Here is a 27,345-nt window from a genome sequence, read left to right as displayed (position 1 = left end):
CCCACACAATTATGTCATCGATGTATTGAAGGTATTCTGGAGCTTCACCCTTTTCCAGTGCAGCCTGGATCAGTCCATGGCAGAGGTGGGACTGTGTTTCCACCCCTGGGGCAGACGATTACAGGTGTACTGCACGCCCCTCCAGGTGAAGGCAAACTGAGGTCTGCACTCTGCTGCTGGAGGAATGGAGAAAAATGCGTTAGCAATGTCAGTGGTGGCATACCACCTTGCTGCCTTGGACTCCAACTCGTACTGGAGTTTCAACATGTCCGGCACGGCCGTGCTCAGCAGTGGAGTCACTTTGTTCAACGCACGATAGTCCACAGTCAACCTCCATTCTCCATCAGATTTGCACACGGGCCAGATGGGGCTGTTGAAGGGTGAGTGGGTTTTGCTGACCACCCCTTGGCTCTCCAGCTCACGGATCATCTTGTGGATGGGGATTACAGCATCTCAATTCATCCGGTACTGCCGGCGGTGCACTGTTGAGGTGGCAATTGGCACTTGTTGCTCTTCCACCTTCAGGAGTCCCACTGCAGATGGCTTTTCTGACAGTCCAGGCAAGGTGTTCAACTACTTAATGCCCTCTACTGCTACAGCAGCTATTCTATAAGCCCATCTCTATCCTTTTGGGTCTCTGTAATAGCCGCTCCGGAGGAAGTCTATGCCTAAAATGCGCAGTGCCTCTGGGCCAATCACAACTGGGTGTTTCTGCCACCCCTTTCCAGTCAAGCTCACCTCAGCCTCCTGCAAAGTGAATTCCTGTGATCCTCCCGTCACCCCAACAATGGAAACAGGTTCTTTCCCCACATGTCCTGATGGTATCAGAGTACAGTAATTTCATGAATACAAGCCACAGCAATTTGACAAAAATTTTGGTGGAAACCCAGAAGTGCGGCTAATACTCGGGGGCGGCTAATATGTGAATAATTTTCTGGCATTTACAACCCCAGACGTGCCAGCCAGGGCGCCGAGCCAAGCACCTGCCAGTAAAAGCCAGCATTTTGCGATTGTTACAAAGTGTTACTCTGTTGCCCTGGCTCCCTGCAGGCAACATGGGGGGCAGGGAGAGAGGCAGGAGAGCTCCTTCCTTCCCTCCTCTGCCGCAGCCCGGGGGAGAGACGGGGGGACCCTGCGCCGCCATTGCCGCGGCCCGGGGAGGAGGGGGGGAGCCCGTGCCGCCATTGCCGCGGCTCGGGGAGGAGGGGGGGACCCCGCGCTGCCATTGCCGCGGCTCGGGGAGCCGATGGGGGCCCGTGCCGCCGTTACCGCAGCTCGGGGGGGGGGGCGGGGGGGGTGCTCTGCCCCCGCCCTCCGCCACCGTGGTGGGAGCAGGGGGTGCTCCGTGCCCGGCCGCGACGTGAGCGGGGCATGCTCTCCATGCCTGACCGGCGGCGGGAGCAGGGCGCGCTCTCCGTGCCTGGCTGGCGCCGCAGCAGGAGCGGGGCCGGGGCGAGTGAACCCAGAGGCGGCGACCAGCCCCGAGTGGCACCACCGAGCTGGGCCACCTGGCGCCTCGTCAGCAGCCCCTAGCGGGCCGAGCCTGCACAGCCTTAGTTGAGCCAGCAAACCCCCCACCATGCCGCGGTTCTGTTAGTATTTGGCAACTTTGTTGCACGCGGGTCCTCGCTGCGAACGACAGAGCAGCTTATATTCAGGTGCGGCTTATTTATGGACAATAACGAAATATTTGCCAACACCCAGAGATGCGACTTATACTCAGTGCAGCTTGTATTCGTGAATTTACTGTACACTGTGAACCAGCATCAACTAACGCCTTGTGTTTTTGTGGCTCTGATGTGCCAGGCCATTGGATCCACACCATCCAATAGACCCTCTTATCCTATGCCTCTCCCTGGCTAGAGGCAGGGCCCCTCTAGCACTTGTTATTATTTCCTTCCTGGGCATACATAATAGAGGTTCCTTCAAGTGGGTCTGACAGATTATCCTCTCTTCTGTAATACCCTGCACCTTGATTATGGGAGTTTGAGGCTACTTTCACTTTAGTAGACCTGCCTTGGTTAGTGTTTCCTTCCCTGAGTTGACACACCTGTGCTGCCAGGACAGAAGTGGGTTTCCCATCCCATTTTCCCATGTCTTCCCCATGGTCACGCAGAAAAAAACCATAGGTCAACTCGTGGGGTGTACCCTCTCTCCCTAGCTGGGGGGCGTTGGGCTCTGACTTTGGGGCCTGTGACTTGCACTGGTGCTGCATTGACCTTCCTTACCTCTTCCCTTATCTCCCTCATCTCCTCCTTAAACTCCTCTTTGAGTTCCTTAACCACAGCAGAGACATGAGTCTGCATTGGGCCATTGATCATGCTCTCAAAATTTCTGAGCTTGTTAGCAACAGAGCCCTCTGTCTCTTGGCTGTTGTCGGCATTAATCGTTGCAATGAAGTTGGTGTATCGAGATGGCCCCAGGTTTGCCAGATTCCACAGCATGTGTCCTGTGCACCTGACCTTGTCAGGGTCATTGTCATGCTGTCCACCCCTCCCAAAGAGTACCTCCAATACTGCCACTTCCCTCAACTGTTGGATCCCTTCCTCAAGGGTCTTCCAGCGCATTCTGTGGTGGTGCTCCTGCATTCTTTCCCTGTGGACAAACCTCTCTCTCACACTCATTAAAAGCCGCTCCCAGAGGGAAAGGGGGCCTGTCTCACTTACAAATACCTCATCTACACCTAAGTCCTGGGTCAAAGGTCCCAAATTCCTTGCCTCAGTACCATCCAGTTGCACACGTGCACCCATAAGGTCCCAGACCCAAAGTAACCAAGTTGTAAAAGCCTCCTGGCCCTGTCGTACAATGTCTTTCCGCAGGTTACGGAGACTTTCATACGACAGGGACTCGGTGACAATCTCAACCTCTGGTTTCCCTGCTGGTTGTGAGGGCCCTCCTTTATTATCCTTATTGTCTAGGTGCTTTGTTTTTGTCTTAGACTTTCTAGTTTCCACAGGGGCAACTGCTGCTGGCTGTGAGTGCCCCTGTGGTTTAGTTGGAACCTGGACAGACGTAACGTTAGTAGGTTTCACTGCAGCATCATTGGGTTCTCCCTTTTTAGGGCAAGGGGAGGGTCTTTCACCAGCTGGAGAAAGGTACTCCTTTAACATCTGGCCTATCTCTTTCACTAGAACCCCCATCCACTCCGGGTGGTTCCTTTCTGAGGTGGGCTGTGGGGCAGGGTCAGGCTCTGGGGCAGCATCCGTAGTTTCTGGGGCAGGGTCAATGTCTGCAGCACCATCCCTATTTCCTGGAGTAGGTATCAGGGTTGTTATCCAGCTCAATCCCCCCTTATCTCTAAATGTAGCATTTAGAGGCAATTTCAACCTTTCAAAAAGTGGTGGGGTAGACCCAGAAATCTGGGTGAAAGGTTGGGAGAAAATTTCCCCTGGTGTCATTCCCTCACAGTAAGTACCATTATTAGAGTAACCCCAGAAATATACGGTGAGTGTGTGATAGCCCTGAATCCATGTACCCACCTTCCAAAGGAAGTTAAAAATCCATGAATTCCTCACCTTGTTAACCCATAAAGCAAACTGGATCACAGCCACAGTAGCCTTAGTTATAGGGCCCATGTTTACATAAGGGCCTGCAAATGGGAGAAATACAGCCACAACCACGTGCCACCCAAAGCCGGGTAAACTAGACAACATATTGCCACCTAATGAGGTTTCTGTATCAGCACACAAAAAATTAGAAAACTTAAGAACTGTTATTACTTCTATCTCTCGATGCCCTCAAACCCCACGTTGGGCGCCAAAATCTGTCCTAGTTTAGAGAACAGGTGTCTGCTAAGAAAGGCAGGAGCCTCTTTTTGAAATGGTGAGTGTAAACCCCCTCCCTCCAAATTATTATAATTTTGAAATCAAGGGACTTTCAGGCAAAAATATGGGCATTAGGAATAACAGTTCTTTTCTAGGGAAATTAAAATAGAAATGCAGTACTACAAAGAAACAAACTCCAAGCCCCGACAAAGTCAGAGTACAACCTGACATCCCGTCAGGCAGGGTGTTGGCAGCAGTTCGATTAAATGGTGGCTGTAGTCCTTTTGTAGTGATAGATGTGGTTAAGTTGAAGCAGTGCTCCTGTAGAAGGTGCAGCTTCCTTCTGGAGGTCCAGTAGTGATGTGGCGAAAATCCAGCTTTCCTCTGGAGTCCAGTGGAGAAGGGGCTAGCTTGGTGTCCCCCACACCTCTGTTTTATCTTGGTAAGAAATGTTGGGCCCTTCCCCCTGGCTGGAGCAACTTCCAATGGGATGAAGTAATGTTATCAGTCCCACGGTGGGACTCAATGGGCCATTAGCAGAAGATACCTCCCTGGAAGAAGGGTGAGTTGTGAAAAGATAAAGAACAATTCCCCGCCTGGCTTCAATGGATGGCCCATCAGCAGAACATCTCCTGCGAAGATAAGGATCACTGCCCCCACCCTCAACAGATGGTGATAGAATAGATCTTTTATCACACCCTGTATTGTAACCCAAGATAGGAAGGCAACAGATTGGCCTAGGAACTGGAGGTACATTTTATGTACTATCTGTGTTAACTGCCATTGCCTATTTAATTTTTAGACCACTTTTCTGACACAGAACGTGTTCTAGCTTGTGAGTTGCTGTCCTGTGACAATTCAGCTGAGTCATTAGAAGTTTCAGTATCTTTGCCTTCACGACTCTGCTAAGGTCTCTCTTGGACTGTATTTTGTGAGTGTGCTGCTTGACATTTGTATTCCAGTGTTTCTTGGGCAATTCCCTCACCCTCTTTGAGCAATGAGCATTGTTCTTCACATCTTTATTAAAGGTCACTAAGTCAATGCACTTGCCAGCTCTGCTCCTTCCCTCTGTGTTCGCTGACCATTATAATCTCTTCAGAATCACAACTTTCAGGGGTAACCTTAACTTAGTCCTAAAGTTCTCTTAATAGACAAAGGTTTAGTGGTCATCTCTTCTACACAGTTGCAAGAAAGTGAGCGTTCAGGCAGCTTCCAGCCACTTCACACTTGTGAAAAGCAACTGTATTCAGAAATTTCTGGAGTACAGTAATTTCATCAATACAAGCCGCACCAATTTGACTAAGATTTTGCTCCTAAACCGGAAATGCGGCTAATACTCAGGAGCGGCTAATATGTGAATAATTTTCTGACATTTACAACCTCAGAAGTGCCAGCCAGAGTGCCGAGCCGAGCAGCTGCAATGTCGGCATTTTGCGATTGTTACAAATTGTTACCCTGTTGCACCGCAGGTGGAACCTGGCTGCGTGCAGGCAGCACGGGGGGCGGGGAGAGAGGAGGGAGAGCTCTTTCCTTCCCTCTTCTGCTGCAGCCCAGGGAGAGACGGGGGGGCCCCGCGCCGCCATTGCCGCGGCTCGGGGAGGTGGCGGGGGACCCGCGCTGCCATTGCCGCGGCCCGGGGAGGAGGGGGGGGACCCGGGCCGCCATTGCCGCGGCTCGGGGAGGAGGCGGGGGGCTCCGTCCCCGCCCGCCGCCGCGGGAGCTGGGGGGGCTCTGTCCCTGCCTACCACCACAGGGCAGCACCGGGCCGTGGTGACTGAGCCCAGCGGCAGCGGCTGCTGGGCTACCTGGCCCTGTTGGCAGCCCCGAGAGGGCTGAGCCTGCACAGCCCGAGCCGAGCCAGTAAACCCCACCCTGCCGCCGTTCTGTTACTATTTGGCAACTTTGTTGCACGCGGGTCCTCGCTGCAAACGACAGAGCGGCTTATTTATGGACAAAAAACGAAATATTTGCCAACACCCAGAGATGCGACTTATACTCAGTGCGGCTTGTATTCGTGAATTTACTGTACTTGTAGTCACAGGGATAAACCTTCTTTGTGGACTGAAGAAATGAGAGAATGTAGGTTTTAATGGTTCCAGGATAAAGTGGGAGGTAACGGAGAATAAGATAAAGAAAACCAAGTAAAATGAGCAAAGACTAACAGCTGGATATGGGCTTTCAGATGGTGTTAGATGACAGTGACAGCCTGGTCAGCATTATCTGCACTGACAGTTCCCAGCATGCAGACTCTGGGCACATCTCAGCTCCAAGATTTGTTGATACAGGACATGCCTTTGGATTGGTTCTGGAAGCACTGGCAAGGATGCGAGGGGCAACACAGGTGAGAATTTCTGTGTCTTCCTCAGTGGCCATAGGCTCAGTGCTGAGGTCTTGCTCAGCTTGAAACATTTTCATTTGCTCAGCTACTTGAGGCACTTTTTCTCACCTTCATACTCAAGCTCCTGCACTGCTTTGCTGGTCTTCCCAGCTCTGTGTTCTACTGCTTTTCTCTCCTTGATGCCCACCCCCTCAGCACAGCTTTTGCCTTCAGGAGAGCTGTGTTTCTTCCAACTCTCTGGAGCCTGCTCCTTATTGCATATTTGTGGTTCTTCCCTGCCTGTTCCTGCAGGCCCTGAGAGAAGAGCTTTCTGCTAGGCAGGACTCAAACAACTACTTGCTGCAGCAGCAGAGACATCAGGAAGAGAAGTGCAGGGAGGTGCAGCAAAGGCTTGAGCAACTGGAGGAGAAATGCAAAAAGTCCAGCAGCCAGCAACAGCACCTCCAGTCTTTAGTAGAAACTCTCAAAAGGTGGGCATTTCCTTCTCCTCCTCCTCCTGCGTTCAGAGGCAATCTGCTTCCAGGCCTGGGAGTTTAGAGGGATTCTGGGAGAAGAAATCCCATGCATAGGCCTCAGTGTGGCTCTTGAGCATCATGTCTGGGTTTTTCATGCTCTACTGTGACTCCCAAGGTTGTCTGGGAGATGCAGAGCCGTGTTGGAAGAGAAGATTCCTTTTTCTCACCGTGCTGCTTCCCTGAATTCTGTTCTTTGCGTGCCTCTGCCCCAGCCACTGCTTCTTCCTGAAGGAAGGCAAAATTCTGCCTTCCTTTCCCTTTGCCTCTGGAGGATTTCCTTGGGAGGGAAAGAGCAAGGTCTTCCTTAGCCCACTGCACCCTGCTCCATCCTGGAGTGCTGAAAATGGGATCAGTGACCCCTCAGACCTCTTTGTTCTTCTGACTGAGCCTTGTCTCTGCAGTGACTGTGCAAACCTTGAGAAAACTAGGGAAGAGCTACAGGAACAGCTTGCATTAATGGAGCAAGAAGCCTCACGTCTGCGTCAGAGTAACACAGAGCTGCAGATGAAGGAAGAGTCAGCCCAGGCAGAAAAGGCAGAGCAGCAGGACAGGATGGAGAAAGCATGCCATAAGCAGGAGCTCCTGTGAGTGTTGAAGTTTTCTCTGGCAGTGCTGAGCTTGAGGAGGCCCAGTGTGAAGGAGCAAATGGTGTCTGCTCCTCTCCTGTGGCATAGAGTGTTTTTCTATAAAATTGTCTCCTCTCCTCATAGAGTGAAGGACTTGGCTGCACTTGAGGAGAAACACTCATTATTGCAGAGTGAGTTGATAGTCAAGAGACAGACACTGGAGAAATTGCAGCTTCAGAAGGATCTGCTGGAGCAAGAGAAGGATGAGTTTGCCATGGCTCTGAAAAAGGTATGGACACTTTATTCCTAGGCAGCACTTGTGGGAATGGGAGTTGTGTCACCAAGATTACCTGAGATGCTGTTTCTGGCAGTAGAAGAGAGAGACACTGTTGTTCTTTGTGGAAAATGGTGATCCAACCAGACGAACTCTTTGGGGTCATTGGTCCCCATGATCTTATTGGAAGCTCTGCCCTAGGAATAAGTTAAAGACACCCAGGGGAGGTGGAGTTGCTGCCTCCAGTCTGGGATTTTGCTGCCTTTGTTGTTCTGTTGTTCTTTTGCCTCTCCAGGCAGAGCAGTTAGTGGCAGAGCTGACAGGGGCTCAGAACAAGCTGAATGCTGAAAGAGCTGACCTACAGGCTGCAGCAGCGAAGATGAGCAGCATCAATGAAGCTCTTGCATTGGACAAAGTGCAGCTGAACAAATATGTGTGGCAGGTGAGCAGAGTTGCCAGAGATGTTTCCAGGTGTTTGTCTTCAGCTGCTGCTGTTTCTCAGCCTTCTTACCTTGGTGGAATTTGACCAGGTGACTGTGGCAGTGTTCCTTTTGGGTCTGAGCCAATCTTTTATAGTAATTCTTTCTGTACTTTATTTCCTCTATACTTCTGTGACTGTAGCTGGAGCAAGAAAAAGAAGTTTTGTCTGCTAAAGTGGATGAGATGGAGAAAGCAAAGATCTGTGAGCAGAAGAAGCTGAACTTCTGTGAAAGAGCAAACAAAGAGCTCTGTGCAGAGAAAGTGCAGCTAGAGCAGCTACTGAAGGAAGCAGAGGAGCAACGGGAGGAGCTGTGGCTGGAGCTTAGGACACTGGGAGAGGAGAAAGCAGAAACTCAGGAGAAATTCCGTCAGGTGACCTAAAGTATCATGCAACCATGTGGGCACTGGGCTGCTTGGATGTGGGAAACTTTACCTGTTGGATTCTGCAGTGATTTTGTCAGGGGGCCACATGGTAGTGCTAGAGGTCACAAGGCTTTGTTTGCTTCTTTTTGCAAATGTGTAGGTGGCCTGCAGAGCTCTTCCACAATTCTCAGAGTTGTTCTCTGCTTCTACAGAGTCTTCTAGTCCACCTATCTTTGTTGGCCTCTTTTTTGGCTCTTGATAAGCTGCAAAGAGATGATTGTGTTGTCCAGGAATCTGAGTAGGTGGCAAAAGGATCAAACTGTGTAGCTCTGAATCCTTTTTCAGAAACAAAAAATGAAGTCTGCATGTTCCTGTTGATGCTTTTTGTCATGAAGTTGGAGCATGTTCAGAGAAGGGAATGGAGCTGGGGAATGGTCTGGAGCAGAGGTGTGGTGAAGAGCAGCTGAGGGAGCTGGGAGGGCTCAGCCTGGAGAAAAGGAGGCTCAGGGGGCATCTTCCTGCTTTCTACAACTCCCTGTGACAGGAACGTGCAGCCAGGTGAGGGTCAGGGTCTGCTCCGAGGGAACAAGGGACAGGACAAGAGGAAATGGCCCCAAGCTGTGCCAGGGGAGGTTTGGATTGAGTGTTACAGGATAGCTGCAAGAGAAGGGTTTGTTTCTGATGGTCTCTGTTAGACAGTCTGAGTTCTGGGGTATGTGGTAGATTTGGCAAATACACAGTAGTGGTTTTGCTTTTGAAGAAAAGAACTCAAAAACACAGTTTAGTCTTCAGGCTTGAATACCAGCAAAGGCCGTTAGACACTTTCATCATGTAAGACAAGTAAGTGGCATTGTTGGTGGGAACTGCTGCACAAAGAGTCTGCTTTGGCCACATCAGCCAGACTTCCATCAGTTACTAAATGACTGCTCACCACAAGAGCCATTTTCCTGCCAAGCATTCCCTCATTGTAAACAGTTGCTTTGAACACTGGAGGAGGTGACACTGATGTGGGTTTTGTTCTAGAGGGGGAAATCCTGTATATTTTCCCTTGCTTCAGTGAACAAAATTGTTTTCCCCAATCTTCCTGAAAATGTCCAGCACTGAAGTAGATCCTGACAGAAATTTTGATTACCAAGTGGCAGTTGTGGAAGATGGAGTAGGGATGTTTGTTGGGCAGGTGCTGTCTGGTCCCAGACAAGCCAGCAGGGCCTGACACAGCACTTCCAAGGTAACAGTGCCAGCGGCTCTTGGAGCCCAGGCTATCAGAGCTGCCTAGGGCAGGTGCTGTGAAATGTTGAGCCCAGAGCACAGGTGCTCCTTGTCCTCTGGCTGCCTGCAAGGTGGCACTGGCTGGCTCTGCACAGGGCTCCTGAGGAAGGGCTCAAGCTGTACCTTGTCCTGCTTCCAGGTTTCCCAGGAGCAAGAGTCATCAAGCAGGGCTCTGCAGCAGCTGCGCCAGGAGTCCTCTGGCCAAGGGCACGAACTGGCCCAGATGTGCAGAGAGAAGGAGCTGCTGGGCCGGGAGAAGGCTGCCCTTGAGAGCCGACTGGCAACCATGGAGCAGCAGCAACATGAGCTTTCCAAGCAGCTGGCAGAGACCAGGTAAAGGCAGGGAGCAGACCCTGGGCCAGACAGGGCTGAAGGTCTGTAACAATAAAGGTGGTTAGTACTACACAGGGGTTTATTGTATCCTCTGCTTTTCAGATGTCGATTTGGCTGTTGAGGTCCGGTTGGGCTGGGCTGTCTGTGCTATGCCAGGCTATAAGGAAGGCCTGGGCACTCCCTCAGAGGGCCCTGCTTTGCCATTGAAATGGCACAAATGTGCGTTCTCTGGATGAGTTTTCATGCCACTCTTTTTCCATCCTCAGCAGTGGAGATCTTGAGCCACTTCATCCTGGAATAACCAGCTGTGGGTATCAGGAGCAACCAACTCATATATCTCTGTATTTGCAACTTGTAGGTCAGCAAAGGAGAGCCTGGAATGCAGCCTGTTTGCTGCTCAGCAGCAGGTATCTCAGCTGGAGATTGCCAGGAGCCATCTGGAGGCTCAAATGCTCACAGTTATGCAAGCCAAGGAGGTGATACAAGGTGAGAACCTCATGTGCTTTGTTTATGGTGCTGCCCATGCCTAGAGAAGCTAAGCAGCCTGTAAAGCCACCTCTGTCTACAGGGCTTCTGAGGAGTGGTAGGGCTGGAGGCACTGAAAGGCCCTGAGGTGAGTAAAGGCACTAAAGACTCTGACTCTTGCTGTTGGTCATGTTTGCAGGAGAAGTGAAGTGCCTGCAAGGTGAGCTGGAAGCAGAGAGAGCTCTCAGGAGGCAGGAACAGGAAGACACAGCTCAGCAGCTCTTGCAGGCAGAGCAGCAGCATCAAGAAAGCCTCAGGCTTCAGGGAACTGCTCAGCAACTGCAAATAAACAAGCTCCTGCAAGACCTGGTAGGGGACAGTGCGCTTCCGAATTGTCCAAGCTGGCCCTGTGGGTTGGTTTAGCACAAGCAGGGCCTGAGGGTGTGCAAGGGCAGCAATCCTCTGCCAGAGGTCTCCTGCTGCTGGGCCGGGCAGCAGAGCCACCGGGTCAGACTTGGAGGTGTGTAAAGGCCCCCAGGATGGTGCAGGGACAGTAAATGCAGCCATGGTTTCCGTGGGGGTATAAGACAAGTTGCAGAGCAGGTTGGGCAGTGCCCACCCAAAGCGTGGCAGCCCAGGGCAGGATGGTCCCTGAGTCCCACCTGCCAGGGAGCAGATGCCAAGGTGGAGCAGATGCCAGCATGGAGCAGGTGCCAACAGTGGTGCTGGCTGCAGGTGTGGGAACACGGTTCCTTCCTTGCTGTGCTTCCATGGTGGACAGAGAGATCAGCTATGGGCTGGAAGCAAACGGAACAGGCCCCTTGTGCCCAGCGCTTCAGTCCTTGTAACTAGGGCATCAGAGAGGGGAAGGTGACACCTCCTGTTCTGAGTGGTTGGATTCAATGCTTGGGAAGGTCTTTCCCAACAGAAATGATTCCACAAGTCTGTGATTCTTGCACATGCTGAGCCTCCTTTTAAATTCTCTGACAGGGCACAGTTTCTGGAGTGTAGAAAGCCAGCACTGTTGTCTTTTCAGGTTGGGGGTTGTGGGAGGCATGAAGCTTCACATTTTTAAGCAAGGAGCTTGCCTGGAACTCATCTTGAAGATTTTTCCTCCCCTCCTCAGGCAAGTGAGCGTGAAAGGCACCATGCAGAGATGCAGGAGATGCTGGAGCAGCGGGAAAAAGAGAAGGCAGAGAGAGAGCGGGAGCACCAGAAGGTGCTGTTAGAGATGAGGCAGAAAGTTGCCACACTGCAGGCTCAACAAGAAGAGGAACGAACTAGGTTTGAAAATGCCAAGAAAGAGGTAATGATTGTGAAAAGAGAACTAAGAGAACTGGTGTGATTTTTTGCAAGGCTGGACCTGTGGGAGATGGCAAGATATGGGGCTGTGTGGAGCATGCCCTCCATGTTTTCTCCATTGAATTTGGGGTGGTAAAAAGTGAACAGGGCTATCTTTGGGACCAGGAATGAGCTCTCTCATAGGAAGCCAGGCAGAAACATCAGCTTTCAGCTGAAATTTGAGTACTGCTCTTGTGCTCTGTTTTTCTAAGACGTACCTCAGGGTATCTTCACTGTTCTCTTCCCACTCCCCTTTTGGTTTGTACTGGTAGGTTTTCACAGCCAAAGTGGGTTTATAGGACTATTCTTTTGTGGGCATGGGGAGGGTGCAGCAGGAATACTGACACAAAAGAGAAAAATCTTTTTAAAGCCTCACCTGGATGTATTTCTGAACAGTAACCCAGGGATGTCTTCTGGGCTGTGTTCTAAGTCACTTCCTGGGAAGCTGTGGCTCCCCTGCGGCAGACAGTGGCCCAGGGGAGCAGCAGCTGAGTGCTCTGAGAGCGCGTGGGCCCATCAGGCTTTGCCTCTTGCCAGGCAGAAGTTTCAGGGCAAGTGTGAAGCTCTTTTCTCTTTCCTTCTGTGCAGGTGCTGCTGGAAGAGCAGAATGAGAAGAGTGCTTTGTCAGAGGCACTGCTCCAAACTCGGGGAGAGCTCAGGCGAGCCTGCCAGCAGGTCCAGCAGCTCAGCCAGGAGGTGAAAGAGCAGCAAGAGAAGGGGCAGGTAAGTCTGAGTAGGCAGGGAACAGAGTGCAGGGCAGTGACAAAGGCACAAAAGGCAGCTCCTGGGACTGAGGAGGCAAGGGCTGCTTCAGGCCCTGGGAGCATAGAGCCTGGTAAGCTCCAGAGCTCAGCCCCAGGAAGGAGGGCTTGCAGAGGAGACAGAACTGGCTAGAGAAGCCAGAAGAAGTAGCTGAAGGAATGGGATTTTGAGACAGTGGTCAAGTCCCAGGAAGTTTCTCTGCATTTTGTTGCCAGACCATCAAGGCTGAGCTGCAAGCTGAGCTGCAGGAAGCTCACAGTGAAATCCAGGCAGCGCAGAGGAGGCACAAAGAAGAGCTACAAGGCATCAAGAGGGAAATTAATCTCCTCCTTGAACAGAGGGAGGCTCTACAAAAGCAGGTGAGCAAAACAGCAGTGGCACCACAGTCATCCAGAGAGGGATCTGTGGCCTTCTTGCTTTTCAGTGGTAGAGCAGCAGCTGATAGGGTGATCCCTTGGGCTGCCTGGTCCTGTGCTCTCCATGGCAGCTGCTCTGAAGGATACTCAGTGCTCTGCTGAATCTCAGCTGCTACCCTGGACAGCTGGACTAGTGTTCTGGGCTGTTGGCCAGCAACCATCAGCATGGATTCCTTCTGGCATCTTCTTGCTAGCCTTGTTTGGGAGGTGCTTTTTCAGGTGGCTTTGGTGGATATTAGAGATTGAAACAAGTTGTCCATATCCATTATGAATCTGGCCCTCTCGGGACAGGGAGAAATGGAAAGTTGTCCTTTGCCTTTCTTCGCAGCCTCTGCTGTGGCTGACAGTGACAAGCTGTGGCTGTAGGCTCTGACTGCTTTGTTCTGTTTGACTGGAGGTGGCAGAGTTGACATCTCAGCTGGCAGCCTCCCGAGAGTCCCAGGAAGCGATTGTCCAGAGAGCACAGAAGGATGTGAGCGAGGCCCAGGAACAGTCAAGGCAGAAGCTGTTGGAGGTTGAACACGCCCAGAAGATGCTGGAGGAGGCAGAACATCAGAACAAGGAGCTGCAAGTGCACCTGCAGAACCTGGAGAGGGAGAGGAGTCAATGGGAAGAAGTGGCACAGCAAAATTCAGACTTGCAGGCTTCTGTGAATGTCCTGGAGAAGGAGAAAACCAGGTAAAGGAAAGCCTGTGGGACTCTGCATTGTGGTGAATGGATTCCCTCTTTGCCATTTTTGCACCTGCCTGGGGCATTTCCTAAGTGGCAGATTGTGAGCTCTCTGTGTGATACATCTCATTATGTGTTCATTTTCTTTTCCTTTAAACCTTCAGTTAAAGCTTTTCTGAAGGTAAAGGCTTTTGGAGTGGGTCTTTCCCTCTGGGGACCTTTGTGTTTTTTGGTTAGGTGGGTGTGTTAACACTGCCTAAGCTGCAGTGTAAGGAGGTGGATGCATCCATCAGCTCCACCTTGGGTCCTGTAATTTGAAGCCTTTGGGATCTGGATCAGCCTGGCATCTGATGCCTTTTGTTGACATAAGATGTGTTAAACCCGTGATTTTTTATCTAAGCCAGATGAAGAGAATCTCAGAATGCATAAGGTTGGAAGGACCACAATGGCTTGTCTGGTCTCACCTCCCCACTCAAGCAAGGTCATCCCAGAGCACATGGAACAGGATTGCATCCAGATGGTTCTGGAATGTCTCCAGTGAGGGAGACTCCACTGTTCAGATTGTTCAGATCTGTTCAGTGCTTGGTCTCTACACAGCAAAGAATTTCTTCCTCATGTCCAGGTGGAACTTCCTGACCATCAGGTCGTGCCCATCTGGTGCTATTGCTGGGCCCCAGGGAGCAGAGCCTGGGCCCTGCTCTAACCCTACCTGCATACAGGTACACTCAGGGCTGAGGGCCCCTCTCAGCTGGGGCTTCTCTCCAGGCTGAACAACCCCAGGTTCCTTGGTCTTTCCTCATCAGGAAGATGCTCCAGGCCCTTCCTTATTTCTGCAGCCTCGGCTGGCCCTGCTCCCAGAGCTCTGTGTGCCCCTTGTCCAGAGGAGCTCAGAGCTGGACACAGCACTCCAGATGTGCCTCACAGGGCTGAGGAGAGGGGCTGCATCACTCCCTGATCTGCTGGCAATGCTTTTCCCAGTGCTTTCCAGGATCCCAGTGGCTACCTTGGCCACAAGGACACTGCTGGCTGGTGGAGAGCTTCCACCAGGACCCCCAGGTCCTACTACACAAAGCTGCTTCCCAGATGGTTGCCCCAGTCTGTGCAGGTGTCTAGGGCTGTTCCTCCCCAGGTGCAGCTGCATTGCCCCTCCTGAATTTCAGAAGGTTCCTCTTTGTCCATCTCTCCAGCCTGCTGACATCCCTCTGACGGGATGCACAGTGACCCTGATGGAGAGGCACTGACCACCTCATCGAAGTCATTGATGAACAAGTTCAACAGTAGTGGGCCCGGGAGTGAATCCTGGGGGACACCACTAATGACAGGCCTTTTAACAAGACCCTGTGTCACTGATTACAACACTCTGGTTTCTGCTGTTCAGCCAGTTCTCAGTCCAGCCCATTGTCCACTCCCCCACTGCCTGAGTTTCCCCACGAGGATGTTGTAAGAGACAGTGTAAAAACCCGTGCTGAAATCAAGGTAAACTATATCCACTGCTCTCCCTTTGTCCATCAGGTAGTTGTTTCATTGTAGAAAGCAACCAGGTTGGTCAGGCGTGATTTACCATTAGTGATCCATGGCGGACCATTCCTGATCACATTCTTGTCCTTCCATGTGGGTAGAGGGGGCCTCCAGCATGAGGTGCTCCATCACCTTTCCAGGGATTGAGGTGAGACTGATGGGCATGTAGTTGCTTGGGTCCTCCTCCATGCCCTTTCAGAAGACCAGAATGATATTTGCTTTCTTCCATCCCCCAGGCACCTCTCCTGATCTCCGTGACCTTTCAGAGATAAATGGGGAGTGGCCTTGTTCTGGTATCCACAAGCTCCCTCAGCGCTCGTGGACACATCCTGTCAGGGCCTGTGAACTTAAGGATGTCGAGTTTGCCCAGGCATTCACTAACCCAGCTGTCCTTGAAATAAAAGTCTTGCCAAGGGATAGTCTTTCTTCCAACATTCCTTTGGCCTGGTCTCCTGGGCCAGAGATCCCTGAGAGGTGGTCTTGTCCAGTACAGACCAATGCAAAGGAAGGGCACTCAGGAACTCTGCCTTCTCTGCGTCCTCTGTTGCCAGGGTTTCCCTTCCACGTAGGAACAGACAGACACACATCATCCTTGTTTTCCTTATGTTATTGATGTATTTTTAAAAGCACTTCTTGTTGTCCTTACATCCTTGCCCAGATTTAATTCCAAGGTGGTCCTTGGCCTTATTTGTCTCATTTCTACTTACTCCATCAATCTCTCTATATTCATTCTAAGTGGCCCGAGCCTGCTTCCATCTCCTGTGTACTTCCTGCTTGCACTTGAGGAATGACAGGAGTTCTTTGCTTACCACTCAGGTCTCTTTCCCCCTTTACCTGATTTCTTGCACACTGGGATGCATTATTGTTGCGCCTGGAGGAAGTGATCCTTGAATATCAGCTTGGACAGCTTTACCCTGCGAGACCTGTTCCCATGTGCTTCTTTCAAGAAGATCCCTGAAGAACCTGAAGTTATCTCTCATGAGGTCTGTGGTTGTAATCTTGCTTGCTGCCCTGCTTTTTTCTCACCCCCAGCTGACCTCCACAATCTCATTGATAGTCAGTGCAGCCAAGACTAACCCCAAGCTTCACATCTCCAACAAAGCCTTCCCTGATTGTTAGGATAAAGTTGAGCAGTATGCTGTTCCTTGTGGGATCCTCCACTGCCTGTGACAGCAAGGTGTCATCCAGGAACATCATTTCCAGGAACATCCTGCACTGTGTTGCTTCTCTAGCTGATGGCAGGGAAGCTAAAGTCCTCCACAGTAACCAGGGCCTGTGACTTTGAGGTTGCTTTATGTTGTCTGTGGAAAGCCTCATCTACTTCGCCTCCTGTTCAGGTGGTCTTCAGCAAACACCCACTGCAATGTCACCCTTACTTGTCTGTCCTTTTATTCTGACCCATAAGCTCTGGGCTCACTCATCATGTACCCCACACAAAGCTTGACACATTCCAAGTGTTGCCTCACATAGTGGTCAACTCCACCACCCCTTCAGAGGCACCCAAAGGATATCAATGTCTCTCATGGCCATTTGCTGCCTTGTTCCACAGGCTGACTCTGTCTCTGGAAGAAAAGGATCTGAGCCTCAGAACCCTGGAAGAAAACAACCTGGCCCAGATGAATCAGACATCTCAGCTTCGTTCTGCCCTTAATCAGGCTGAGGAGCTCCACTCAGAGTATAGAAGAGAACTGGAGGAGCTCAACACCCAGGTATGCTGTGGCCAGCACCCTCTTCTCCATGGACACACAACACCACCTTTGGCTTGGAGGCCCCAGCCTCTTTCCCCTCCCAGTAGCACCCACTGCTGCCGTGTTCTGCCCACGGCTACTGCTGCACCGTGCGGCCAAGGCTGGATCTGCTGTGTGCTACCAATGTTTTCCCCTATTTTCTCGTGGGTCCCAGCAGGAAATGTGGGAGAAGAAGCAGCAGCAGACTCCTTTGGATCTTCTCAGTCCCTGTGTTAGCAGAGCTATCCCAGATGGAGTTGGTGCCTGTGCTGGGCCCTGAGCAATGTGGGGACACAGACATGGCTATGGCAGGCTGGTCAGAGCACTTCCACCACAGCCAGTTCAGGCAATGTTCAGAGCTGCAGCTTCCAGGGTGTTCATTGCCTCCCTTTCCCTGTTTTCTCCACACTTGTATCCATTGGAATGCTCAGTTATGCTGCTTCTGTTTCCCTTTGTGGGTTTTGCCTGAAGTCCTTTCTCCTTCATCGCTCTCCCTGCTGCCCGCTGTGCTGCCTCAGGAGCAGCCCTGTCCCTGAGGCTCTGTGCTTCCATCTTCCAGATCCAGGCCCTGCAGGAGGCAGTGATGGAGATGGAGGCTGCCCAGGCCACTCGAGAGAAGCAGCTGCTGCAGGAGCTGGAGGAGTCCCGGGCAGGAGAACAGTGTTTAAAGGCCTCTGTGCATGTGCTGGAGACTGAGGTGTCTGAGCTGCGTGTGAGGCTCCAGAGCTCTGATGACAGAGCAGAGGCCTTGGCTACACAATGTCAGCAGGCTAGTGGTGCCCACCAGGAAACTCAATCCCAGCTGGACAAACTGCTCTTGGTTCTCCACCACATGATCAGTGACAGCAGAGACTTGGTCACTTGGAGCTCAGGCAAGTGTGGGAGGCTGGGTGAGCGGTATGGGAGAGCGGGTGGCGTGAGGGAGTGGTTCCTGGTCATTCTGGTATGACACCCTCACCCTGTCAGTTTAGGCAGACTCAGGCCTTGGGAAGTCTTGACAGTTTGACTTCCCTACAGACACACAAGTCCATGTTTGTGTGTAGAGAAATTATCAGAGTCAGAAGGGAGAAGGGCCCTGCCAAGTCACAGGGCCCATGCTTTGTCTCTGGGGCAGTGCTGACATTATGGGTCATCAGAATAATGTCAGGCCCTGGCATACATCCTGCTGCAAGGCGAACTCTAGGATGATGACAAAGGCACTGCCTCCTAGGTAGAGAGGCCTTGTTTGTTGGCCTCTGGATTAAATCTTGAACCAGAATGTCTTTTCTTTTCAGAAGAGGGTCATGTCATGGGTCTAACTGCTTCTCAGGCCAGGGATGTCCCTGCAGAGCTCACAGTGGACAGAGTGGCAGCAGCTCTGCAAGACCTGCAACAGCACTTGGAGCATTTCCAGAAAGATCTGGTAATTTGTGCCCAGTACACCCAGAAATCCTGTCTTGCTGCTGGGCTGCTGAACAAGCACAGTGCCAAGGCCAGGATGGGTGTCAGTCCTTGTAGGGGGGTTGGCTCACTGGCATGGGGAGGAAGGAGGCTCACAATCACATCTACCAGTACAGTCCAGCTGCCCTCCGCCACCTGGGCTATTTCTGCCCTTTGTCTGCTGCCAGCAGTGGCACTGACAGGTGATTCTGCTCCTTTTACCTATTCCAGAATGATGCAAGGAAGAAAATACAGGCCTTGGAGCTGGAGCTGGGCATGGGGCAGACTCAGATGGAGAGTCTCAAAGCCAGCAATCAGGAGCTGCAGATACAGTTGGCTGAAAGTCAGGCAGGTACAGCTTCTCCTCTCCCATCTGCTACCCCATCCTGTCTTGCCAGTGGGGATTTCTGATCCCTTTTAGAGGAAAAGGGCTGTGCCCTGAGATGGCAGAGGGGAAAAACAACCAGCAGATTTATCCATTGCAGTGCCAGTGAAAGCTTTTTCTCAAGAGTGATGCCATGGCTGGCAGTGCCATCTGGCTGTGCTATGGCTGATCCTGTGCACAGCTGGTGCCTTTCAGGTGGTGTCTGTGCTAAGGAGCTGTAGCTGGATACCTCAGCTCGATTCCTCCAAATTCCACGTCCTGCCAGAGCCTCCAGACTATTGATCCGTCTGGAGCAGGGCTGCACAGGCATCCCCACTCCTTTGTCTGTCTTGGATTGCTCACTCTGCAGAAGCCCGAGAGCAAACACTTTCCTATTCATCTGAACCTTGTCCCTTTCATTCCTTCTTTTATCTCTGTCTGGAAGTTTCCTTCATTTCTGTCAACTTTGGATCCCTTATGGTCTTAGGGCCTGGCCAACACAGGCAGGCAGGGAAGACAGTGCTGTTGTCTCTGCAGGATGTCACATCAGTCTGCCTTGGCTTTGCTTTTCCTCTTCCCCTTTCCTGCTGCAGCGATGTGGAGGGCAGAACACCAGAAGACCTCTCTAGAAACTGCCCTGAGGGAAGAGGCCATTGCCCTGAAGGAAGAGGCTGTGACTCTTCGTCAGGAGGTGGCATCTCTGCAAAGGAAATTGGAGAGCCTGGAGAAGGAAAGGAAGGATGTGCTGGTGAGATTGGCAGATGCCAACAGCAGTTGCTGTTTGGACTTTGTGTTAATAGTCCTAAGGAGCACCTTTTTCCAGTTCAACTTTTCTAATTTCAGTCTTCTGAATAAGGAGGAAAAGATGTTGTAGTCATGTCAAAGCCACTTAGTGCTGAGGCTGCTGATTTCCCTCCATGCCGGAGTTCTGTGCCCTAGAAGCTTTAGTTCTCAATGTCCACACTGTCTCTGTTGACATTGCATGGTTTGGGCAATTCCTCATGTGCTAAGCCATGTTCAGATTAATAAATACCTGGACCTGGGAGGAGTGGTGAGAAGAGCAAGTTTGCTGTTAATAGGAAGGTGTTTGGCCATGGCCATCTGAGAGCAGCCAGTGGGGAGAGAAGGGAGGAAAGGCAAGTGCTGATGCAGAGAAGGACGTGTGCCTGCAAGGGGAGAACTTGTCCTGAGTGGCAGCAGAGAATGACAGTGTGATCTGACCATTGCTACTGCAAGAGAGAGCAGTGGGGCTCTGGGGATGGTGCCACGGAAACTCTACATAGGAGAGGTCGAAAATCACTGCTTTTGCCCCAACCCTAGGGAATGAAATGCTGGAGATGTTTGCTCTTCCCTTCCTCCCTGATGGAGAGCACATCCTCGTGGCACTGCCTAAATCCTGCTTAGTGTGACTTGAAATCCTGGCTACAGTTCTGGCAGCTCCTCCCCAAATGGACATCGAAGTGGAGCTGCCAAGAGGTCAGGAAGGGGCAGAAGGAAGCTGGGATGGGCTGAGCGAGCTGGGAAAGATGCAGCGTCAAGGGGGGGCCCAGCAAAGGTCTGCAGCATCCTGAGAGGCAGAGAGAGAGGGGCAGCCTGTGCCTGCCCCTGTGGCAAGGAGTCCAGATCTGGTTAAGAATCAAACTGAGAGAGGGAATGAGTGACCCTTTTTCTCCCTGTTTTGCAGCATGAACGGGACAGGCTGCTGGCAGATAAAGAAAAACTGGAGTATGCGATAAAACTTCTGGAGGAATCAGTCACAGCCTCTGAATCCCGAGCGAATACAGCAATAGACAAGAATCACTCCCTTGAACAAGAACTCCAAACCACATTGTCCATGTTAAAAACTAAAAATGAGGAAGTGCAAAACCAGGGGATGAAAATGGAGATTCTTCAGAAAGAGGCAGCAGAGACCAAAGGTTTGCAGGAGCATCTTACTCGTGTGACTGCCGTCCTGTCAGAGAGGGAGGGAGAAATGAAGTTGTACCAAGAGCAGATGAGAATGTTGGAAAAGCAGAAAGAAATGCATAAAACTGCTCTTAATCAGGTTATTAAGGACATAACAGAGAAAGAACAGAAGACAGAATCACAACAGGAACAGATACAGGAGCTGGAGAAGCAGCAAGAAAAGCAAAGGCTGGTTTTAAGCAAAATGAGCCAAGAGCTGGAAGAGAAGGAACAGGAGATCAGATCCCAGCAAGAACTGATATGGGATCTGGAGAAGCAGTTAGAATTGCAGAACTCTGCTGTCAGCAGGGTGAGCAAAGAGCTGGAGGGCAGACACCTGGAGATCAAATTCCAGGAGGAGAAAATAATGATTCTGGAACAGCATGGTGCAGTACAAGTCAGAAATCTGCTTGTGGATCTTGATGATATGAAAGAAAACTTGAAGGAGAAAAGGTTGGAACTTCTTTCTCTGACTCAGCAGATTCAAGAACTGGAAAAGGAGAGAGAAGATGTGAAATCTCTAAATGCTAGCCTTGAACACCTTAGGACTGTTCTTAAGGACAGAGAGAGTGAGTGTGACGCTCAAAGGGAAGAGTTAAGGCTCTGGCAGCAACACAAGGAACAGCAAGATGGGCATCTGCAAGAGCTTCTTGGTAAAGTAGAAATCATGACACTTTCTTTATCTAAAAAAGATCAAGAGCTTGAGTCACAACAAAAGCAAATGCAGGAAGTTGAAGAAGTCACGGAAATGCAGTTAAAGACTCTCCGTGACCAACTAGAGCAGACCTTAGCAACCTTAAAAGAAAAAGACAAACTTATGGACATCCAAAAGCAACAAACAAAGAGCTATGAGGAAAAAACAGAAGAACAGATAAATGTCTTGCACAGAGACTTAGAATACTCTAGGACAGTACTGAAAGAAAAGGATTTATTGATTGAATCTCAGAAGGAACTGATTGAGACCTTCCAAAAACAAAAGCAAGATTCTGAACAGCAGAAGCAAATTCTGCAGCATCTTCAAGTTGAACTAAAGGAAAAAGAACAGGAAATTTTGTCCCTAAGAAAGCAACGTGAGGCATGCAAGGAAAAGGAGGAAAAACATGAAGCCGAGCAAAAAAATTTCCATGCAACAACACTGAGTCTGAAAGAAAAAGAGGAAAAGATTTGTGTTCTGGAGGATGCCATCACAAAGCTTCAACAGCAGAAGGAAGAGACAGCAGTGCAGACTAAAGCCATACTGCAAAAACTAGAACATGCTGAATCTTGTCTTGAAGCTAGAGATCAAGAGATAGTGTCTTTGCAAGAGCATGTCCAGGAACTTCGAGAGCAGAAGGAGGTGGCAGGCAAGCAGGCCAAAGGTCTAGAGCAGGATCTAGGCAAAGCAAGCCAGATGTTGCAGAAGAACCATTTGGAGTTCCTCAAGCAGACAGAGCAAGTGAACACATTCCAGCTTCGTGAAGAAAGCATGAAAGTAGCACTAACATCATGCCAGAAGCAAGTGACTCTGCTTGAGGAAGTGGTGAGGAAGAAGGATGAAGACAGTGACACTCTTAAGCAAAAACTCCAGCATGTAGAAGAAGAACTGAAGACTTTGCAGAATCTCCAGCTCAGGCTAACTGAGAAGAATGAAGAGGTTAGACATGATGGAGAACTAGAGTTCCTGAAAGAAGCCTTCCCTGAGAGAGAAGGAGAGATCAAGGCTCAAAGTGAGCGAAATCAGTTAGAAGAGGAAATAAGAGCTCTTTGGGAAGGTCTCCAGCATGTTCAGCAGACTCTGACAAACAAGGATAAAGAGATCAAGTACCAGACAGACACAGTCAAGTATTTAAAGAAGACTCTGATAGAGAGAGAGCAAGAGCTTAGGAGGCAGAGTGAACTCCTGAAAGAATTAACATTGGCTTTGCAATGGAAAGATGAAGGGGAAACCCTAAAGGAACAAATCAAGAAACTCCAGAAGTGGGAGGAAGAGGAAGTAGAGAAGAGGAAAATTTTCCAGGAGAGGGACCATCTCTTGCAAAGGCAGAAGGAAATTACCCAACAGTTGGAAGCTGAGAGGGAAGCCAATGGCGAAGAGTTGGAGCGTGTGGCTGCTGCTTTGAAGCAGAGAGAAAGCAGAGAACATGAATGGAGAGAGAACACTCAAGTCTTGAGTACTGCACTGAGCAAGAGTGAAATGGCCAAAGGGAATCTGAAGAAGGAAATAACCGTCCTGCAGAGAATGGTTTCAGAGAGAGACACAGACCAATTTCATCAACAGGTAGGCACTGGCATTGATCTTCAGACCACTGCAACATCCCTGAATTATTCCAATGATGTTTCCCATAAAGAATTGAGACTCTCTATCCCTGTCTCTCCAGGCCTGCTTGGGCAAAACAGCCTGGGCTGCAGCAGGCAGCCTTGTCTGTGTGCCTGCCTCCAGCCAGAGAACGTTGCCTGATTGTTTCCTGGCATGCCCAGAATGACTGAACAGCTCTGGAGCTTGCTGTTCAAATCAACTTCAGGCCAAAATTTGGGCATGGGGAGCTGCTTCTCCCATGCCCAGGCAAGGAGAGGAAATATGGGCTGGTTGGGATTTGGTGTGGGAAGGAATAGAGCAGAGTTTTGTACCAAGGGCTGAACAGCAGCTACACTGCTGGTGCTTTGAGGATGCTTCCTGTGATGGAGATTTCTGAGGGACAAGTTTTCCAGTGTATTAAAAGAATGGTATTTCTATTATTGCCTGGTCAGGTTAAATGCTTAATTATGCATTCAGGACATGCTTGTACTACCACCCAAAAATTACAGAGGCAAACTTGTGTGTATTTCTCCAAAGTGAAATTATTCAGGTCCTGCAATAGCCTGTGCTGCAGCTTTACAGGAATTAGCTGTATTCTAGGGTCCGTTAGTATGTTGGCATGTAAAAAGTGCTACTAAGAAAACACTGTATTTATGCATTATGCATTCACTTGTGACTTGAGAAATATTACTTGTAGCCTGATCCAGGATGCTGACAAGTATTGTGATCTGTTGAAGGGAAGTAAATATGTGACAAGGGCAAGAAATGTGAAAAGAGCATGAGATTTCAGTTACATCCATGTAGGTCAGGTATGCAAGAAAATTCAGTCAGGTAATGCAGTTGCATCCACACAGATTGGTTTAGTGCTGATACCAAGACTATGTTTATAGGTGCTCCAAGGAGCAGTTCATGAAGAAGTGCACAAAGGAGGAGGTGGCTCCTGACTAAGTTCAGAGCAGTGCATATGGCCTGATTGATAACGTGATATTTTCAAAGAGCAGTTTAGTATGAGGATGTAACAGGTAAAGAGAATAGAGAACAAAACTGTAGTCTTTAATCACTGCAGAAATAAGTGCTTCACCCACATCTTGCACGTCTGGTTGTCTGAGGACAGAGAGTAGAACTGTAGGCAAGAGAATATACAATGATGATCAAAGAGGATGATCAAAGATGGTAAATAACTCTCTTAAGAGGAAGATGTAAATGTTTAAGTATTCACAAGAAATAGCTGAGAGAGGGAGAGAGAGGTGGAGATACTACAGAGCTTTGTAAAATCATGAAGTGACTGGACAGAAAATTAATGCTTCCAGTCTCTCAAAACCAGAATGGGGAGCACTGAACACAACTAGAAGGAAGCAGATCCAAGACAAACTACTCAGTTTTCCGAGGGGATTTAGATGAGGGCCCCTAGAGAGAGGGTGTGTTGTTTTAGCCTGTGGACAAGGAGGAGAAGGATCTTAGCACTGTCCATTTCTGCTGTGGTCATTCTCCCTGATATTGGTTCTGATATCCTTTTAACCTTTATTGGCACCAGCTCATGGAATCTCCTCTCTGAATACCCAGCAGGCTGTTGCTGAAGGGGAGCAGCTGTCATGGCTCTCAGAGAAGAGACTCATGTTGCAGAGCCTGGAATGTCTGCAGAGAGAAGTGGCAAAGCTGGAAGATGAAAAGGTGGAGCTCAAGCAACAGAACACTGAACTCAGGAGGACTCTTGAGCAGGTAAATTGGGCTTTTGCTGCCTCTGCAGGGCCTCAGGCTCATCTGGAACACTTTGGAGTCCTCTGCTTGTTTCCTTGCCTCTCCCCGTCCCTGCTGTGGGCACAGCCTTTTGTTTGTTCTCTCTGTTGTGGCAGCCCATGGCTTTCACAAAGGCACCTTCACTCTACTGCCTCCCACCCTGGCCCCGTGTCCCCAGACACACACTGGCCTCTCTTGCACAGCCATCAGCAAGAGCTTTTGGCCCCCAGTGTTGTGTGGTGCAATTCAGGGTGTCTGAGCAGAGATCTCCTTGCCTTGATATCCAGAGGTCCTTTTGCTCCATGTTTGCTGACAGGTTTCTCTGACCCTCTCTCCCATCCAATGTGCAGGTGGAACATGAACGGAGGAGACTGAAGAGATGTTTTAGGGGTCGGTTACTCACAGATGCTTGTGGATTTTCTCTCTCTGAGTCTGAGCAGTGCAAGTTGCCCACTTCTAGACAGGTGAGATCCACATTTTCCTTGGTGCAAGGAGGCTTTTCGTCATCAGAGGAATGATGGGACATCCCAGTGGTAGCAGCCCTCCAGTAGAGACCTAACAAAAGTCGAGTATTGCCTGTAGCCGTGACCATAGAGACTGAAAGAACATCCTTTCATTTTCTTCACAGGAAGAATCCCATGCTCACTGCAGTCAACGCTTAGCTGAGTTACAGAACCAGGTGAGGAATAGGAAAACTTTCATCAAAAGCTGCTCTGGCTGTACTTGTGTTTGGCTGTCTGGATGTGAGTATAGCAGGTATTGTCAGTCACGCACCTGTTGGCAACAACCAAACAGCATCCTTTACCTTGGTCTTAGATCTCTGACTAAGATCAGGTGGTGGGGGAAAGAGATGGGATGAAATTCAGAACACTGGAAGTCACCTGAAAATATCAGAGTTATAGAATCATAAAATGCTTAAGGTTGGAAAAGCCTTCTGAGATCATCTAATACAGCTATTAAGCCAGTGTTGTCAATCCCAACACCAAACCATGGCCCAAACTGCCACAGCCACATGTTTTCTGAACACTTCCAGGAACAGTGATTCCACTACTTCCCTGGATGTTCTCCTTTGTTGCCTGTTTCCGTTTTCCTTTGACTCTGTAACAGTGGAGCTTTCATCTTAGCAGAAATCCAGGGATCTGAGGCAATGCTAGAGGCTTATTATTCCACTGCCCTTAGTTACTCACATTGTGTTTGCTCCTGTGCGGAATGCTCTAAAGTTTGGGACAGGGAGAGTTTACTCCCTGTCCCTCAGCTGCCTGTCCAGCAGCTCAAGTAGAAGAGTCCTCCAGTAGCTCAGGGGAGCAGCAGCCTTCCTGCTGATGCACAGCCTGTGGAAAAAGGGGTCAGTGGCCCAAATATGTGCTTTGGAAATCAGAGTTGGGCTCCTAAATGCTGTCAGAACTCTGTAATTGGGCTGTGGTGGCTGAGGGATGTGTGTGGGAAGGGTTTGCCTGCCAGGAACTGGACTTGTTGATCCTCTGAGCTCTGTTCAGGGGCAGTCTGGGAGCCTGTTCCTTTCCCCTTGCCCAAGGGCAGAGTGTTGGTGAGGGCTGGAGTTGGAGGCTGTGTCTGCCCTGACAGCTGGTACCGTGGGGCTGTGGATGCTCCTGGCAGCGTGGGCTTGTCTGAGCTGGGCCTTGTGTCTCTTTCAGGTGTCCATGCTGCAGTCACAGCTGGCCCAAGACCGACAGCAGCGACAGAACTACATTGAGAGCTGTACAAGGACCAGCCAGGAGCTGTCAGACCTTCACCAGGAGCTCTCCTGCTCCTTCGCAGCAGTGCTCAAGGAGCCCAGAGCTGCTGTTCTGGAAGCAGAGACTTGGAAGCTGGATCGGTCTCTGAGCCTTAACTCGGCACTGACATCCCTGGGCCATCAGTCTCTGCAGAGACAGCCCAAGCATTCAAGAGCCAGACCTGCCAGAAGCAATGATGACCTGAGGTAACAGCACCTCTGGTCTCCATTTGAATGGAAGGATTTCTGCTAAGACAAAGAGCTCATGGATGTGAGAAATGGGATCAACTCCTCAGAGCAGGGCTACTCCCTGCCTTTAACATCTGTTGGTCTCACATTCAGCTGGTGCCAAACCTCACCTTATATTGAGTATTAGGATCTATGAAGCATTATTTCACATAGTAGATGATTCTGGGGCCAAAATGTAAATGTGTGAGAGTAACAGCATAGAGAAAGAGAAAGATGTATGGAGAAGAAAACCCAAACAAGAAATTAATAATCCCTGAACAGTAAGACTTGTGGGTGACATATGTCCAAGGGCAGCTACTTAAAAGAACACAGAGCGCACTACAAACAATTAAAGTAATGTAACAGTTTGTGGTGTTTGCATTTGCAAGCATCTCCTAGGGACACCATTTTAATTTTTTTTAATAAAATTTTTTTCAGAAGAAAACTATACTCATTTTCACTGGCACAGTGAGGCTATTGCCAGCTCATATGGAGTTTCCCTTCTTGGGGGCAGAGGTGTTCCCTGGAACAAGTAATGGGAATTTGAGGTGTTACTAAACAAAGGGGTAAAGAGTGCACAGGAGGGATCAAAGTTCAATGAGAAATGGGGCTTCCTTTCCCTTCTCTCTTTTCTTCCCTTTCTCCCTTTAAAGCACTGGTGGCTTTGCCCCAACAGCCAGCCTGAGGGACAGCTCAGCTGCTCTTCACAGGCTGTCAGTTCCTGGCTCCAGCCCTGCCACAGCCCAAAGCCATGAACACCGTGGGGAGGGTGTCCTGGGCAGGGGAAGCTTTTCTTCACCAGCAGCTGTATCCCCTCCTTCCCATGCTGCCCACGCTGCTGGA

General features: G+C 50.2%; 1 protein-coding gene across 1 annotated transcript in view; it reads left to right on the top strand.

Moving 5' to 3' along the window:
• CEP250 (centrosomal protein 250) overlaps positions 1-26,657 on the top strand; it is a 36,021-nt gene extending 9,364 nt beyond the window's left edge. Inside the window, exons 9-31 of the mRNA XM_033075255.1 lie at positions 5,947-6,105; positions 6,394-6,572; positions 7,019-7,201; positions 7,328-7,472; positions 7,753-7,899; positions 8,079-8,309; positions 9,709-9,902; positions 10,261-10,388; positions 10,567-10,736; positions 11,494-11,673; positions 12,297-12,431; positions 12,686-12,829; positions 13,284-13,564; positions 16,623-16,782; positions 17,360-17,672; positions 18,075-18,202; positions 18,451-18,571; positions 19,177-19,331; positions 20,268-22,784; positions 24,366-24,521; positions 24,890-25,003; positions 25,168-25,218; positions 26,195-26,657. Of these exons, the coding sequence (XP_032931146.1) occupies positions 5,947-6,105; positions 6,394-6,572; positions 7,019-7,201; positions 7,328-7,472; positions 7,753-7,899; positions 8,079-8,309; positions 9,709-9,902; positions 10,261-10,388; positions 10,567-10,736; positions 11,494-11,673; positions 12,297-12,431; positions 12,686-12,829; positions 13,284-13,564; positions 16,623-16,782; positions 17,360-17,672; positions 18,075-18,202; positions 18,451-18,571; positions 19,177-19,331; positions 20,268-22,784; positions 24,366-24,521; positions 24,890-25,003; positions 25,168-25,218; positions 26,195-26,485 (6,282 nt within the window). The 3' untranslated portion in view covers positions 26,486-26,657. The remainder of the gene's footprint in view (positions 1-5,946; positions 6,106-6,393; positions 6,573-7,018; positions 7,202-7,327; positions 7,473-7,752; positions 7,900-8,078; positions 8,310-9,708; positions 9,903-10,260; positions 10,389-10,566; positions 10,737-11,493; positions 11,674-12,296; positions 12,432-12,685; positions 12,830-13,283; positions 13,565-16,622; positions 16,783-17,359; positions 17,673-18,074; positions 18,203-18,450; positions 18,572-19,176; positions 19,332-20,267; positions 22,785-24,365; positions 24,522-24,889; positions 25,004-25,167; positions 25,219-26,194) is intronic.
• Positions 26,658-27,345: the final 688 nt, after the last annotated feature.

The sequence above is a fragment of the Catharus ustulatus genome, chromosome 17 (assembly GCF_009819885.2).
Source record: "Catharus ustulatus isolate bCatUst1 chromosome 17, bCatUst1.pri.v2, whole genome shotgun sequence".
NCBI classification, from domain to species: domain Eukaryota; kingdom Metazoa; phylum Chordata; class Aves; order Passeriformes; family Turdidae; genus Catharus; species Catharus ustulatus.
The sequence above is the reverse complement of the archived record's forward strand: the minus strand, read 5'-3'. Positions and strand labels throughout refer to the sequence as shown.